This window comes from Mus caroli, unplaced genomic scaffold (genome assembly GCF_978045245.1).
Source record: "Mus caroli unplaced genomic scaffold, Mus_caroli_1 scaffold_12, whole genome shotgun sequence".
NCBI lineage: Eukaryota > Metazoa > Chordata > Mammalia > Rodentia > Muridae > Mus > Mus caroli.
This window is the reverse complement of record NW_028227267.1, coordinates 39,603,003-39,616,117: the sequence shown is the minus strand read 5'-3', so window position 1 is coordinate 39,616,117 and position 13,115 is coordinate 39,603,003. Positions and strand designations below refer to the sequence as shown.

The window sequence follows — 13,115 nt, the reverse complement described above, 5'->3', positions numbered from 1 at the left end:
ATACATTTAAAAATAAGTAAACAAAGTCGACTTTCCTTTGATCAGAGAATGTGACTCAGAAGTGAAGAAGAACCCTTGCTCCGATATAAGAATAAGTGTATGAGATATTTGAAATAATTTTATCAAAACATGGGTCCCTGTGATAGTGTCCATTTCCCTAAGGGAATTTTAGCAAGGATCCCTACATTAGGTAAACTGGCTTTGATCCAGCTAAAGGTTCATCAGGGACAGGCAAATAACCCAAGTTTTCATTGTTATCTTTGCTTGTCAGAAATGAGAGAACATATTCTCCAACTGGAAACAAACAAACAAAAAAAAAAAACCTCAAATGCATTTCAAATATAAACACAAGGGACAGAGCTCTGAGATTAGGGAGGATCAAGAGAAAAGACCTGCTCATCTGAAGACACCTTCCTGTTCTTAGTCTGTGCCTGAGCGCCTGCGGCCTCAACAAGCAACAGATGCTCCTACTCCATAAACAGAACGTGGAACATCCATGTTATAATTCAGCATGAAACTGTGAGTTGAAGAAAACGTATTTCTACCGAACAGTTCTGGCTTTAAAATGAGACATTTCTCACAGATTGCATCAACTAAAAAGGCAAAAAGACAAATTAAAACTAGTTATATTGTGTCACTCAGTCCTCTCTGTTATTATGGCTTAGGGAGCTTTCTTATTAACTTCAGCATTCTCCTCAAAATTAGATTTATTGAGTTAGGGTAAAACACCATCTGTGAACTAATGCCATTTACAGTTTTGCTGCTCTAAAGAGAGAAAACTAGAATGTGGATACAATAACTATTTACAGTAACGGAAGGTTAAAATCTAACTTTTCAAAAATTAGTGGACACTACTCCCTATGGTGTTATAGTGACATTTTTAAACTTGATCTCATTTCCTTGTATTTATGAAAAGATATTGCCCACCCAAAAGTAAAATACAGCGTTTAGGATGTTCTGCGTGGATGCTTCTGTGTCAACCTTTATCAGCTTGAACTCTAAGCAGCAAATGAAAGAGCAATAGGATGCCCTGCCCCCATGGTAAGTCAAGTGTGGTTCAAGGTCTTCTGAACACCTTTCCATATTTCAGAGACAGTAAAGATCACAAAATGTACCTGGAAATGCTAAGTTCTTTCAATCACTATTATATATTTTTTCAGATTATAAAAGTAATATACTTTAACTGTTTTTAAGAATAGTCATGAAGAAAAAAAAAGCAGTCTATCACAGTAGTAGTTGCACTTAATGTTATTAACATTCAGTTTTGTTTCTTTCCATATTTTATAACTTGGTATTATTTACATTTTCTAGCAAAAAATGGTACTTGTTGAACTAAATAAACTCTTAATAGGTTAAGAACCCTATTAAATATGAAGAACTACATAAACCTTTGCCACACAAAGAGCCAGTATTTTCTGCTTTCTTGCTTTAAGTCAGAGTCTGCATGTTAACAGGTTTGCCAGGAAGTTCTGATATACTTCTTAAATGAATTTCTTAATTATTTCTCCATTTCTAATTTTACTCAATGTGTCTAAATGAGTTTTAAATCTCTGGTTGTTTTAAACTGACTACCAGAAAGTTTTTTTAAGTTGACATTCTCCTCCAACAGTTTTCCTTAATACCATTTCCTTGCAAATATAACAACTCGAGGTTCCTGTTTTCCTAATTATTTATATTTTCTAAATTAAAAGTGAGAGAAAATTCGATTTTCATACTTAAATTAGTAAGCTTCATTATAAACTAGATTGGTGATATAGTACGCACAATATTTAGTGAAATTTCACTTCTTAAAATGTCCCTCAATTTTATTTAAAAAGAATAATATTTTTGATTTTTAAGATATTATACCAAAACATTTATTGTATTGAAAAACATACCAGAGTATAGTATGTTCTCTAAAAACTTAGATAAAGGTTTGAAATAGTCTAAGTTAATAAACAACTACAGAGCAAGATGGAGTGTAAAGACAAGCTCAAAGATACCTGTGAGTAAATCAGAGACAAAGGATGATCTGCACTCCGAAGAAGGAAGAACAAAACCTGAGACACTAGAAAGAAATCTAGGGTATATGTCTGTATGTAACCCCAACACTCAGTAGGATTCAGAGGCATGGGACTGTTCAAGGTCAGCCTGCTCTACACAGCAAGTCCCATCTCAAAAAAAGGAGGAGGAGGAGAAAGAAGATGAAGATGAAGACGAAGGAGAAAGAGAAAGGTGGAAAGAAAGAAGAAAAGAAAGAAAGAAAGAAAGAAAGAAAGAAAGAAAGAAAGAAAGAAAGAAAGAAAGAAAGAAAGAAAGAAAGAAAGAAAGAAAGAGAGGCAGAGAGAGAGAGAGGGAGGGAGGGAGGGAGGGAGGGAGGGAGGAAGGAAGGAAGGAAGGAAGGAAGGAAGGAAGGAAGGAAGGAAGGAAGGAAGGAAGGAAGGAAGGGGAAAAGGAAAAGGAAAGGGAAAGGAAAGACCCTCAAAATAAATAACAGAACAGACATAAAATGAAGCGTTGTTCAGTTGTTTTAAAAACCTAAATATATTATATTCCAGGATGCCAAGAGAATTTACAAATATGAATTCAAATTCAACATTAATTTATCTAAAGAAACAACTGAAAAAATTAAAAACAGGAATGAATTGAAAGTAAGGTACAAATGTCACAACTATAAAGTCTAAAAGTTGCTTCTATAAAACTTTCAATTTATGCTCTGGTATACCAAAACATTTTCCAAGACATATCATTTGTAACAGCTTCTTTAAAAAAACAAAACAAAACAAAAAAACATTTATTCTTACTTTAGCTGCACACAAATGCTGTTTTTAATATTGATACACAGAGAGTTTTTGGAGTTGAAATAGCATTTTATAGATATTCTAATCATAAATATGAAGCACACAATATATATATTAAGTATACACAATAAAAAGTGAAAATGAATTTAATTTTGAGAGTCAATTAAAATCTTAATGATCTTAATAGATTGAAACATTTGATAGAATAAAGTGATTAGCATCCTTCACTTCAAAAATTCAGCAAATCAAGCATGGGAAGGGACCAGTCTAGTTTTCAAAAAATTCTGTGAACAAGGTCTAGAGACTTTAATACAGTAATAAAAAAGAGGGTAACTTTCAGAAGCTCCAATCCTTTCCAAAGCTATCTCCTGGAAAGCCCCACAGAACTGAGAACAGAAGTCACCTAGAGATATGGCAGTAGCATAGCTTTTTGTGTCATCTGGCTGGTGTGAACACTTCTGCTAGCAGCTGTTCATTTGCTACAAATGGAAGTCCAAAGTTTGAGCTACATTCCCCAACACCCAATTACATCAGAGAAGCACTGGCAGTTCCTCTCCTACAGCCACAGTCGACTGGAAATAAAACTGGAGTCATGTTTGTTCTTTTTGATCTTATATCCAAAGCATGTTGCAAAGTCACCCATGCATAGTCAATGACAGGGCTAAAAATCCTACAGTCCAAAGCTTGGACTGTCACTCTTGGAGATCTAAGATCCTAATTCCTGTATATTGTTATAATTATATTAGAGAAGGGAATTTAATATCTGTGATTACGCCTGAATCAGTGCTGCTCCAGTTAACTTTTGTGAGGCATCCAGTCATGTAACATGCATACATGTTTACACATAAAATGGTAACAGTCAAAACTTGCCCAGATTTGGTTAAATTTATTTACAAGTTCATTGAATTTTTTCCTAGAGAATGCATATTGTTAAGGAATGTTTAATAAACAACTTGAGATCTCTGAGCTTATAAAATGGAAAAAGAATATAAATGTATCAGCGATAATAGATCAATTCACAAAATATTTTCTGAGTCAAAATTTGAGCTAGATCGCAACCTAAGTTTTAGATAACTTTCCTTCTTTCCTTTGAATTTACAAATAAAAAAATCCAGATTTTACTGAGTTGAATAAAACATTAAGTCAAAGAATAACCAAGAAAATAAGGATCCATCAAAACACAGCTTCCCCTGGCTGCCTCATACTCTGCTTTCAGTGCAGTAGTTTTGACCACAGGGAAATAGGGTGAGGAGGGAGCCTATGGGAAGAGTCAGCCAGCAAGTTTTCCAGGCTGGAACCTAGGTGACCTTAAGACAAATCATAAGAGCAGCAACCAGGGAATGGTGGTTAGATCAGGGACAACAGTGGCATCTGCCAGAGATCAGAGACAGCTGACAGCGGGGAAAATATTGGGAGCCTTGGTTTCTTTGGTAGTGGGAAAAAGGGGGAGGTGTATTGTTTTGTTTCGTTTTATGTTTTTATGGTAAAGGTGGTATTGTTTTTCTGTGTGTGTGTGTGTGTGTGTGTGTGTGTGAGCAGAGTGCATACACATGCTTCAAGGTCAAATCAAGGGCCTTGTTCAGAGTAGGTAAGCACTCTACAACTAAGCTACATCCTTAGCACCTTAGTTTGGTTTACTATAATCTGTTTGGAGTTAATTAGTTAGATAGTTAGTTAGGTTTGTTTGTCTGGGGGGTTTGTTTATTTGTTTGTTTGTTTGTTTGTTTGTTTGTTCGAGACAGCATGTCGATCTGTAGCTTAAGCTTCCCTAGAATTCATGATGTAATTCAGACTGTTCTCAAACTCATGGCAATCCTCCTGCCTCAGACTCCCAAGTACAGAGATTATAGAATGTGATCATTCACATCATAGCTGGGTAAGACTGTTGGTTGCTTTTTCTCCTTTGGAAGCTTTCATAGAGCCTTCTGAGGGGAGCAATTAGGTCAGTTACAGCTCAGGACTGTGTCAGTCTTGTGTCTGAAGTGCATTGTATCTTCAACAACAGGGACTCACCTTCTACCTCCTGGGGGGAAAACAAGGCAATAGCAATAGATTGTATGTTTTGTGTATCTCTTGGACAGCTTTGACCAACAAATCAAGGTTTCTCATGCCTATTGTTGGAATTTTTAAAGTATTTGGCTCTTGGAAGGAGCATTGTCAGCCCAGATAAGAAAAGTTCATTAAATCTATATATGTATGGGCACACACTTATATTTCTTGTAAGTTTTATAGGTCATTAATGGTATAATTATTTAGGCCCTTCACAGATATCCTTATTGTTATTTTCTCTTCCTCCCCTTCCCTTTGAGGACCCCCTTTCTTACTTCCCTTTTCACGTAACTTGTACCCTGCTCTCCCTATCTATTGCTTTCCATACCCCGCTCTGACAATGGTCCCATGTGAATCCCCTGGTGTCTGCGGATACTACAGACTGATCTTACATCGGAAGATATGGAGCTCGAAAACTGATTTGAAAGAACATTAGGCATTTATCTTTCTGGGTCCAGGTTTTCTTACTCAATAAGATCTTTTCCAGTTCTATCTATTTACCTACAAAGACCATGATTTCATTTTTCTTAACACAGGAGAGTCATTCTATAATATCGCCTTTTCATTATCCATTTTTATTGAAGGGGGGCATTTAGGTTGTTTCTGTTTCCTAGCTGTTGTGGATAAAGCAGTAATGATTATGGCTAAGCAAGTATCTATGGAGTAAGATGTTGGGTCCTTTGGGCATTTGCCAAGGAGTGTTACAGATTGGTGGATTTAATTTTAGCTTTCTGAGAATTCATCAGGGTGGTTACACAATTGTGTAATTCCATGAACAGAAAATAAGGGTTCCCGTTTACCCACATTCCCTCTGGCATTTGCTGTAGGCCATTCTGTTAATCTTTTGCATCCTCATTGGTAAGACAAAATCTTAAAGTTGTTTTTATTTGTATTTCCCTAGTAGCTAGGAGTGATGAACAATTTTTTATAAATATTTTAACCAATATTTCTTCTTTTTCAAACTCTCATGTCTGGTTCCAGGCCCATTTTTGTAAGGGGCCATTTGATATTTTTTTGATTATCTTTTGAGTTCTTCATATATTCTGGATATTAAATCTGTCAGAAAAATACCTAACAAAAATTTTCTTCCATTCTTTGGGCTTCCTCTTTACCTGATTGATTGCTTCCTTAGCTGTGCCAACACTTTTTAAGTGTTATGAGGTTCCATTTGCTAATTCCAGAGCAAATGGAGTCATATTTAAGGAGTCTTTTCCTGCACAAATGTCATGGAGGGCACTGTCTATGTTTCCTCCTTGCAGGTTAAGTGCTTCAGGTTTTGGATTTAGGTTCTTGATCCATTCAGTTAGTTTCTGTGCAAGGTCATGAATAGAGATCTAATTTCATTCCTTTACATACAGACACCCAGTTTACTAAGCACCATTTGTTGAAGATCTTTTACCTCATATGAGATATCTATATCAGGATCCCTTCAGCAAAATCGTTCTGGTATTGTGCAATAGTGCCTGGGTTTGGTGGCTGATTATGGGATGGATCCCCGGGTGGGGTAGTCTCTGAATAGTCCATCCTTTCGTCTTAGCTCCAAACTTTGTCTCTGTAACTCCTTTCATGGGTATTTTGTTCCTAATCTAAGGAGGAATGAAGTAGCCAGTGCCTGGCAAATACAGAAGTGGATGCTCACAGTCATCTATAAAATGGAACACAGGGCCCCCAATGGAGGAGCTAGAGAAAGCACCCAAGGAGCTGAAGGTGTCTGCAACCCTATAGGTGGAACAACAATATGAACTAACCAGTACCCCCAGAGCTCATATCTCTAGCTGCATATGTAGCAGAAGACGGCCTAGTTGGCCATCCCTGGGAAGAGAGGCCCCTTGGTATTGCAAACTTTATATGCCCCAATGCAAGGAAATGCCAGGGCCAAGAAGAGGGAGTGAGTGGGTAGGGGAGCAGGGCAGAGGAAGGGTACAGGGAACTTTCAGGATAGCATTTGAAATATATATAAAGAAAATATCTCATAAAAATAAATAAATAAATAAATAAATGAATAAATAAATAATTTACCCAGATTATGTTTTGGTCATCTTTGTCAAATAATAAATGGCTGAAGTTATGTGTACTAATATTTGGATCTTTCATTTTATTTCATTGATCTACACATCTGTTTTGTGTCACTACCATATTGTTTGCTACTATAGCTCTATAATATATCTTAAGGTCTGAAATGATCATCCCTTGAACATTGTTCTTTTTTTATAAGGATTGGTTTAGCTACCAGTAGTCTTTTGTAGTCCCATATGAATTATTGGGTAGGTTTTTTTTTTCATTTATGAGAAGAATGAGATGAGTATTTTTATTGTGATTGCATTAAATCTGTATATAGCTTTTAGAAAAATGATGATTTTTCACAATATTAATTCTAGTAATCTGTGACCATGGAATACTTTTACATTTTCTAGTGCTGTCTTTGTCCTCTGTGGTGTATTGTTTTCATTGTAGAGATCCTTCCCTGCCTTGGTTCGGTTATTCCTAGTATTTTATCTTCTTTGAGGCTAACTGTTAATGGGAATCTGTTCATGATCTCCATATCTGTATATTTATTGGTAGTATATAGAAAATCTAATGATTCATGCAAACTGATTTTCCTACCACATTGCTGAATTTCTTTACCATTTCTAGAGCTTTTCTGATAGAATTTTAGAGATCATCAATATATAGTATCTTGTCACATGCAAATAGGCCTAGTTTGATTTCTTCTTTTCCTATTTTTAACCCTTTAATTTGTTTCTATGCCTTATTATTCCAGCGAATATTTTAAGCACAATATTCAAAAGTAGTGAGGATAGTGGACATCCCTGTTCATTAATGACTTCATTATGATTGTTTCAAACTTTTACCGGCTTAAAATGATGTTGGATGTGGGTTTCTTGTATATACTCTTTATTATTTTGAGATGTTTCCTCTAGACCAAAATTTTATCATGTATTTTAACATGAAGGCATGGGTATTTTGTCAAAGATTTTTCTGCATCTTTTGAGACCATCATGTAACTTTTGGCTTCACATTTGTTCATGTGGTTTATTACATATATTAACTTGTAAACGTGTAACTTGTTGAACCATTACATCAATACAGGAATAAAGCTCAGTTTGTCCTGGTGAATAATTTTTTGATGTATGTATTTAGGCTGCTATCAAGTATTTTTAAGTTTTTTCAGACTATGTTCATCAGGGATATTGGCCTATAATTCTTTGGTTGATATATCTTTATCTACTTTTGTTATTAGAGTGGTACTGATTTCATAGAAAGAGTTTTGGAGTGCTCTTTCTGTTTCTATCTTTTTAATAGCTTGTTAAGGATAATATGTAGACCTTTTTGACAGACTAAAAAGTGTATTCAATATTTAGGTATTTGCATTTTAGTATTTCAATCTCCTCATCTGTCTATTTAGAATGTTGTTTGTTTGTTTGTTTGTTTGTTTTCTTGGCTTCATTTTTTGGTGTGGATACCTGTAGAAATTCATCCATTTTATTTAGGCTTTCCAGTTTAATGGAGATTTGCTTTTTGAAATATATCCTCATAATATTTTTCATTTCTTTGATGTTCATTAAAATGTTTGCCTGTTTACTTCTGATTCACAGTCTTGCTTGTTGGTTGGTTGAACTCTATTCTTGTATTTATTTCATTGATTTCTGCTCTGTATTATTATTATTTCTTGCCATTGACTGGGTCAGAATTTGTTTTTCTAACATCTTAAGTTATATCATTAATCTATTTATGTTTCCTTTTTTCTAGTTTTTTAGTATAAGCACTTAAAGGTATAAATATTCCTGGTAGTGTAGCTTTTAATATGTCCCAGAGGATTTGGTGTGTTTTGTTTTCATTTTCACTTATTTTCGGTGATTTTTTAAAAATTTCTTTTTGATTTTTCTTTGACCAATTTATAATTCAGTAATGAGCTGTTTAATCTACTAGATTCTAATCTATGAGCCTGTGTATCTCCAAGAGTTTTGTTTGCAGTCAATTTTAAGCTTTTTTCATGTGGTCAGATAGGATACAAAGAATAGTTTCAATGTTTTTGAATTTTTAAGAGTTGTTTTGTGTTCAAGAATATGGTCTATATATAAAAAGCTTCCACGTGATGCTGAGTAGGATGCGTGTTCTTTGGGTTTGGGTAGAATATTTTGTAGATATCTGTTAAGTCCATTTTAGGTGTAATGTCAGTTAATGCTGATGTTTCTATTTCTTCTTTTGTTTAGATGCCCTGCTTATCAATATAAATATAGTATTGAAATCATATGCTTGTAATAGATTGATGTTAATTTTTGTGTCTTTAAGCCCAGCCTTATAACTTTTATAAAATCAGGTGTCCTTGGTTTTAGTGCATAAATGTTTAAGATATTAATGTCTTCTTAGTTAAGTGTTACATTGATCAGAATAAAATGTCTTAATTAGTCTTAATTTGAAGTCCATTTTGTCAAAAATTATGATAGTGATGCCTGCTTGCCATTTTGTTTCATTTGGTGGGAATATTTTTTTCATCCTCTTACTCTAAAATTGTGCCTATCTTTAAAGCAAAGATAACCAACAGATAGGTTTTTGTTTCTTGTCTAAGTCAGTTTTTGTCTTTTGATTAGGTATTGAGACCTTTGATAAAGTTAATATTGAAATGTGGATGTTAATTGCAGGTAATCAGTTCTTATTGTTTTTTTGTTATTATTCTCAGTATTATTTAGTGTTTTGATAATTATGATTATTTTTCCTCAGATTTGATTTATTGGATATACTTTTTAGTATGTCTATATTATGGTAAATATTTCTTTATCATTCAATTATAACAGATAACTTTGTTGGATACAGCCATCATGGTCTTTTAGGACTTGAAATACATTGCTCCAGGCTCTTCTACTTCTTAAATCAATGGCTATTCTGGTGGGTATTATTTAACATATAATTTAGAGTTTTTTTTCTTGCAGGTTTAATACATTTTGTTACAAATATTTAGTGTTTTAACTATAATATTCGGTAAGATTTTCATTACTAGTCTTGGTGTGCTTCTTGTATCAATATGGGTATATCTTTTCTTAGTTTGAAGAAGTTCTTCTATCATCTTGTTGAAGGTCTGGTCTATGTTATTAGAATCACTGGGAAATCTCCCTCATTTATATCCATAATTCTAATCATTGGATTTTATTCATGGTATTTCCTGTATGCATTTTTCCTTATGTTCTTTTCATGTGCTTTTTGCTTTTGTTATTGTTTTTGATTCTTTTTCAGGTTCCTTACTTATTTGGTCTAGATATTAACTGTTCTATCTTAAATACCTGATGGTCTACTTCTGTTTGATTCACTATAGTTTCCTTTGAGTTTTCTAGTTTAGTTATTAGGCTTTTAAATTCCATCTTCATTTCAGATTGAGTACTCATCAATGTATCTAACTCTATTCTCAAATCCTGAATTGTCATTGTCTCATCCATCTTTTTTTTAAATTAGGTATTTACTTTATTTACATTTCAAATGTTGTCCCCTTTCCTGGGTTCCCCTCTGAAAACCCCCTATCTTCTCCCCACCACCCTGCTCATCAACCCACCCACACCTGCTTGCTGGCTCTGACATTCACCTACACTGGGGCATAGAGCCTTCATAGGACCAAGGGCCTCTCTTCCCATTGATGACCAACTAGGTCATCCTTTGCTACATATGCAGCTGGAACCATGAGTCCCACCATGTGTACTCTTTGGTTGGTGATTCTTATGTTTGCTTTCTTCTTGGACATCACTTAAGCTTTTATTCTCCTTACATTCTTTTTCCATAAGTTCACTAAGCTGTTTCATTATATCTTCCATAAACTCCTTGAATACTTTGATAAAGTTTATCATTTTTCTTTGAAATTCTTTGTCCTGAGATTCATCCAGGAAATTCTCATTGGCAAGCATTGCTATAAGACTGGTAGGTTTGAGATAAAATGTCCTGACTTGTTATTTCATATTGTTTGTAATTTTGTGATCAGATCTTAGCATGTAGATTCTTTAATTGGTTCTAAGTCTGATGCGGACGAAGCAGGTTGGGACAGAAAAGATAATGTGCTGGCAGGTTGGGCCTAGATATTGAAAATAGTTTGGGTGGAATAAAGACAGGCAGACAGAGAGAACTGGGCTGACGAGCTTGATGTGCTTTCTGGTCTAAGCCTAGAATATAAGAACATATTTGACTACATAGGAAGGTTAGATATGACATAGAAGGATGTGGAGATTGGTTGTATTTAGGGAGAGGCTATCAGTGCTGATATGTGTGACTAGACTAAAACAGAACACTGAATATGGAACCTGGGCTAACCATGGCATTTTGGAGGGATCAAGGCAACTCATCAGACTAGGGAGAGAGGGAGGAGGAGGAGGAGGAGAAGGAGGAGGTGCGAAATCTGAATGGGTGAAAAGTTTGGATGCATTGCAGAAGGGACCAGCTTGTAGTGGTCTGTAGGGTGGCTCCTGGCTGAAACAGAGAAAAAGAGTGATGCATATAAAGGGGTGATTAACATGGGATCTGGTAAGTTTAGAAGACAGGGGTAGATAGGTCAAGTGAATCACTAGGTTAGACTCTGGAAGAAGTAGTGGCACAGATATAATACTAAACCTCATTTTCTCTCTTCTGCAATGTTTAAATTATAAGATTGTTTCAATTCTTATCTTAACAAGTGAATTAAGTATGAATTTGAAATACAAGATTACCTTTGCCAGACATTTCTCTGGCTACACATTAAGAAATAAGAGAGTTTTCACATTTATTTTAATTCCAAGAGAAACGTTAAGAAGGTTTCACAAGACTGTTGATAGCCATTATATTGACTGACCAATGGTTTCTAATTATTAATATAAATATATAGGTTTTCTCAGCAACAATGCTATTGGAGTGTACAAACAACAAATAGGAAACACTTTTCTGGATTCACTGACCTATACCCTGGAATGTATATGTATTCTTTTGAAGAGGAGTCAGAAAGTCATAATTTCTGAATCTGTAATCTTCACAAAATAGAAGACAATGACCTCATCCAGAAATGCTTCCCATACTGTGAGTCAATTCATCCTCTTAGGCTTCCCTTGCCGCAGAGAAATACAGATCTTCCTTTTCTCCATATTCTTTATGATTTACATTTTGACTTTGCTTGGAAATATGGCAATTGTATATGCAGTATTCTGGGATCATCGGCTTCATACACCCATGTACATTCTGCTGGCCAACTTCTCCTTCCTAGAGATATGCTATGTCAACTCTGATGTGCCAAACATGCTGGTCAACTTCCTCTCCACGACCAAAACCATCTCCTTCACTCGATGCCTACTCCAGTTGTACTTCTTCTTCTCCCTGGGCACAACTGAATGTCTATTTCTCTCCATCATGGCCTATGACAGGTTCCTGGCAATCTGCCGCCCACTGCACTACCCCACTGTCATGACCACTATGTTCTGTGGCAACCTTGTCATATTTTGCTGGGTCTATGGGTTCCTCTGGTTTCTTATCCCAGTGATACTCATTACTCAGCTGCCATTTTGTGGACCAAATGTGATAGATGACTTTCTTTGTGACCTTGGTCCCTTGCTGGCCCTAGCTTCAGTCTGTGTCCCAATCCCAGGCACTGTTCTCATCTGTGGCACTATGAGTTCCCTCCTCATCTTTGGCACATTTTTTTATATTATTGGTTCATATACCTTAGTGCTGAGGGCTGTGATACGGATGCCCTCTTCTGCTGGGTCAAAGAAGGCATTCTCCACCTGTTCATCACACCTAGCTGTTGTATTTCTATTTTATGGTTCAGTCATGATAACATATGTAAGCCCAGGATCAGGACAAGCAAAGGGCATGCAGAAGTTCACAACTTTATTCTATTCAGTTATGACTCCTTTCTTCAACCCCATGATCTATAGCCTCCGAAATAAAGAAATGAAAGATGCCTTAAAAAAGGTTGTAGGAGGTTCTTAGAAGGACTTAGGTATAGTGAATTATTTAAAATGAGTTTGGAGTCCTAGACATGTTCAACATGTGACTACTGGATTTGTACATTGTAGAACAACAACTAATGTGATCCATCATATTTGTTGATCACAATCTTATATGGCAATGTCAGAAGCCTGAAGCCATAGGTCATTAATTAATGGGGATTCTGGCAGGTACATGGGAACTTTTCACAGAAAGACAGTTCAAAATTATAAGTATCATGCCATCACTGTAGACTCTTCCTCTTGCAGAATTCACTGTATCTTCTATAGCATGTTGTTTGTAATGTGTCTTTCTTTATTCCTTGTGTTATAGTTAGCTGCCCAGGGTCTGTTT

At 35.4% G+C, this 13,115-nt stretch overlaps 1 protein-coding gene across 1 annotated transcript; it reads left to right on the top strand.

The window, feature by feature from the left end:
- Window positions 1-381: 381 nt before the first annotated feature.
- Window positions 382-12,912, top strand: LOC110309554 (olfactory receptor 11H6-like). The gene is made up of 3 exons (XM_085828961.1): window positions 382-519; window positions 9,626-9,716; window positions 11,668-12,912. Exon 3 carries the CDS (start codon window positions 11,826-11,828, stop codon window positions 12,762-12,764), a length of 939 nt encoding a protein of 312 aa, XP_085685087.1. The 5' UTR covers window positions 382-519; window positions 9,626-9,716; window positions 11,668-11,825; the 3' UTR covers window positions 12,765-12,912.
- The last annotated feature ends 203 nt before the right edge of the window (window positions 12,913-13,115 follow it).

Excerpts from the sequence above, each read along its gene's own strand:
- LOC110309554 (XM_085828961.1), top strand. The coding sequence starts at position 11,826 with ATGACCTCATCCAGAAATGCTTCCCATACTGTGAGTCAATTCATCCTC.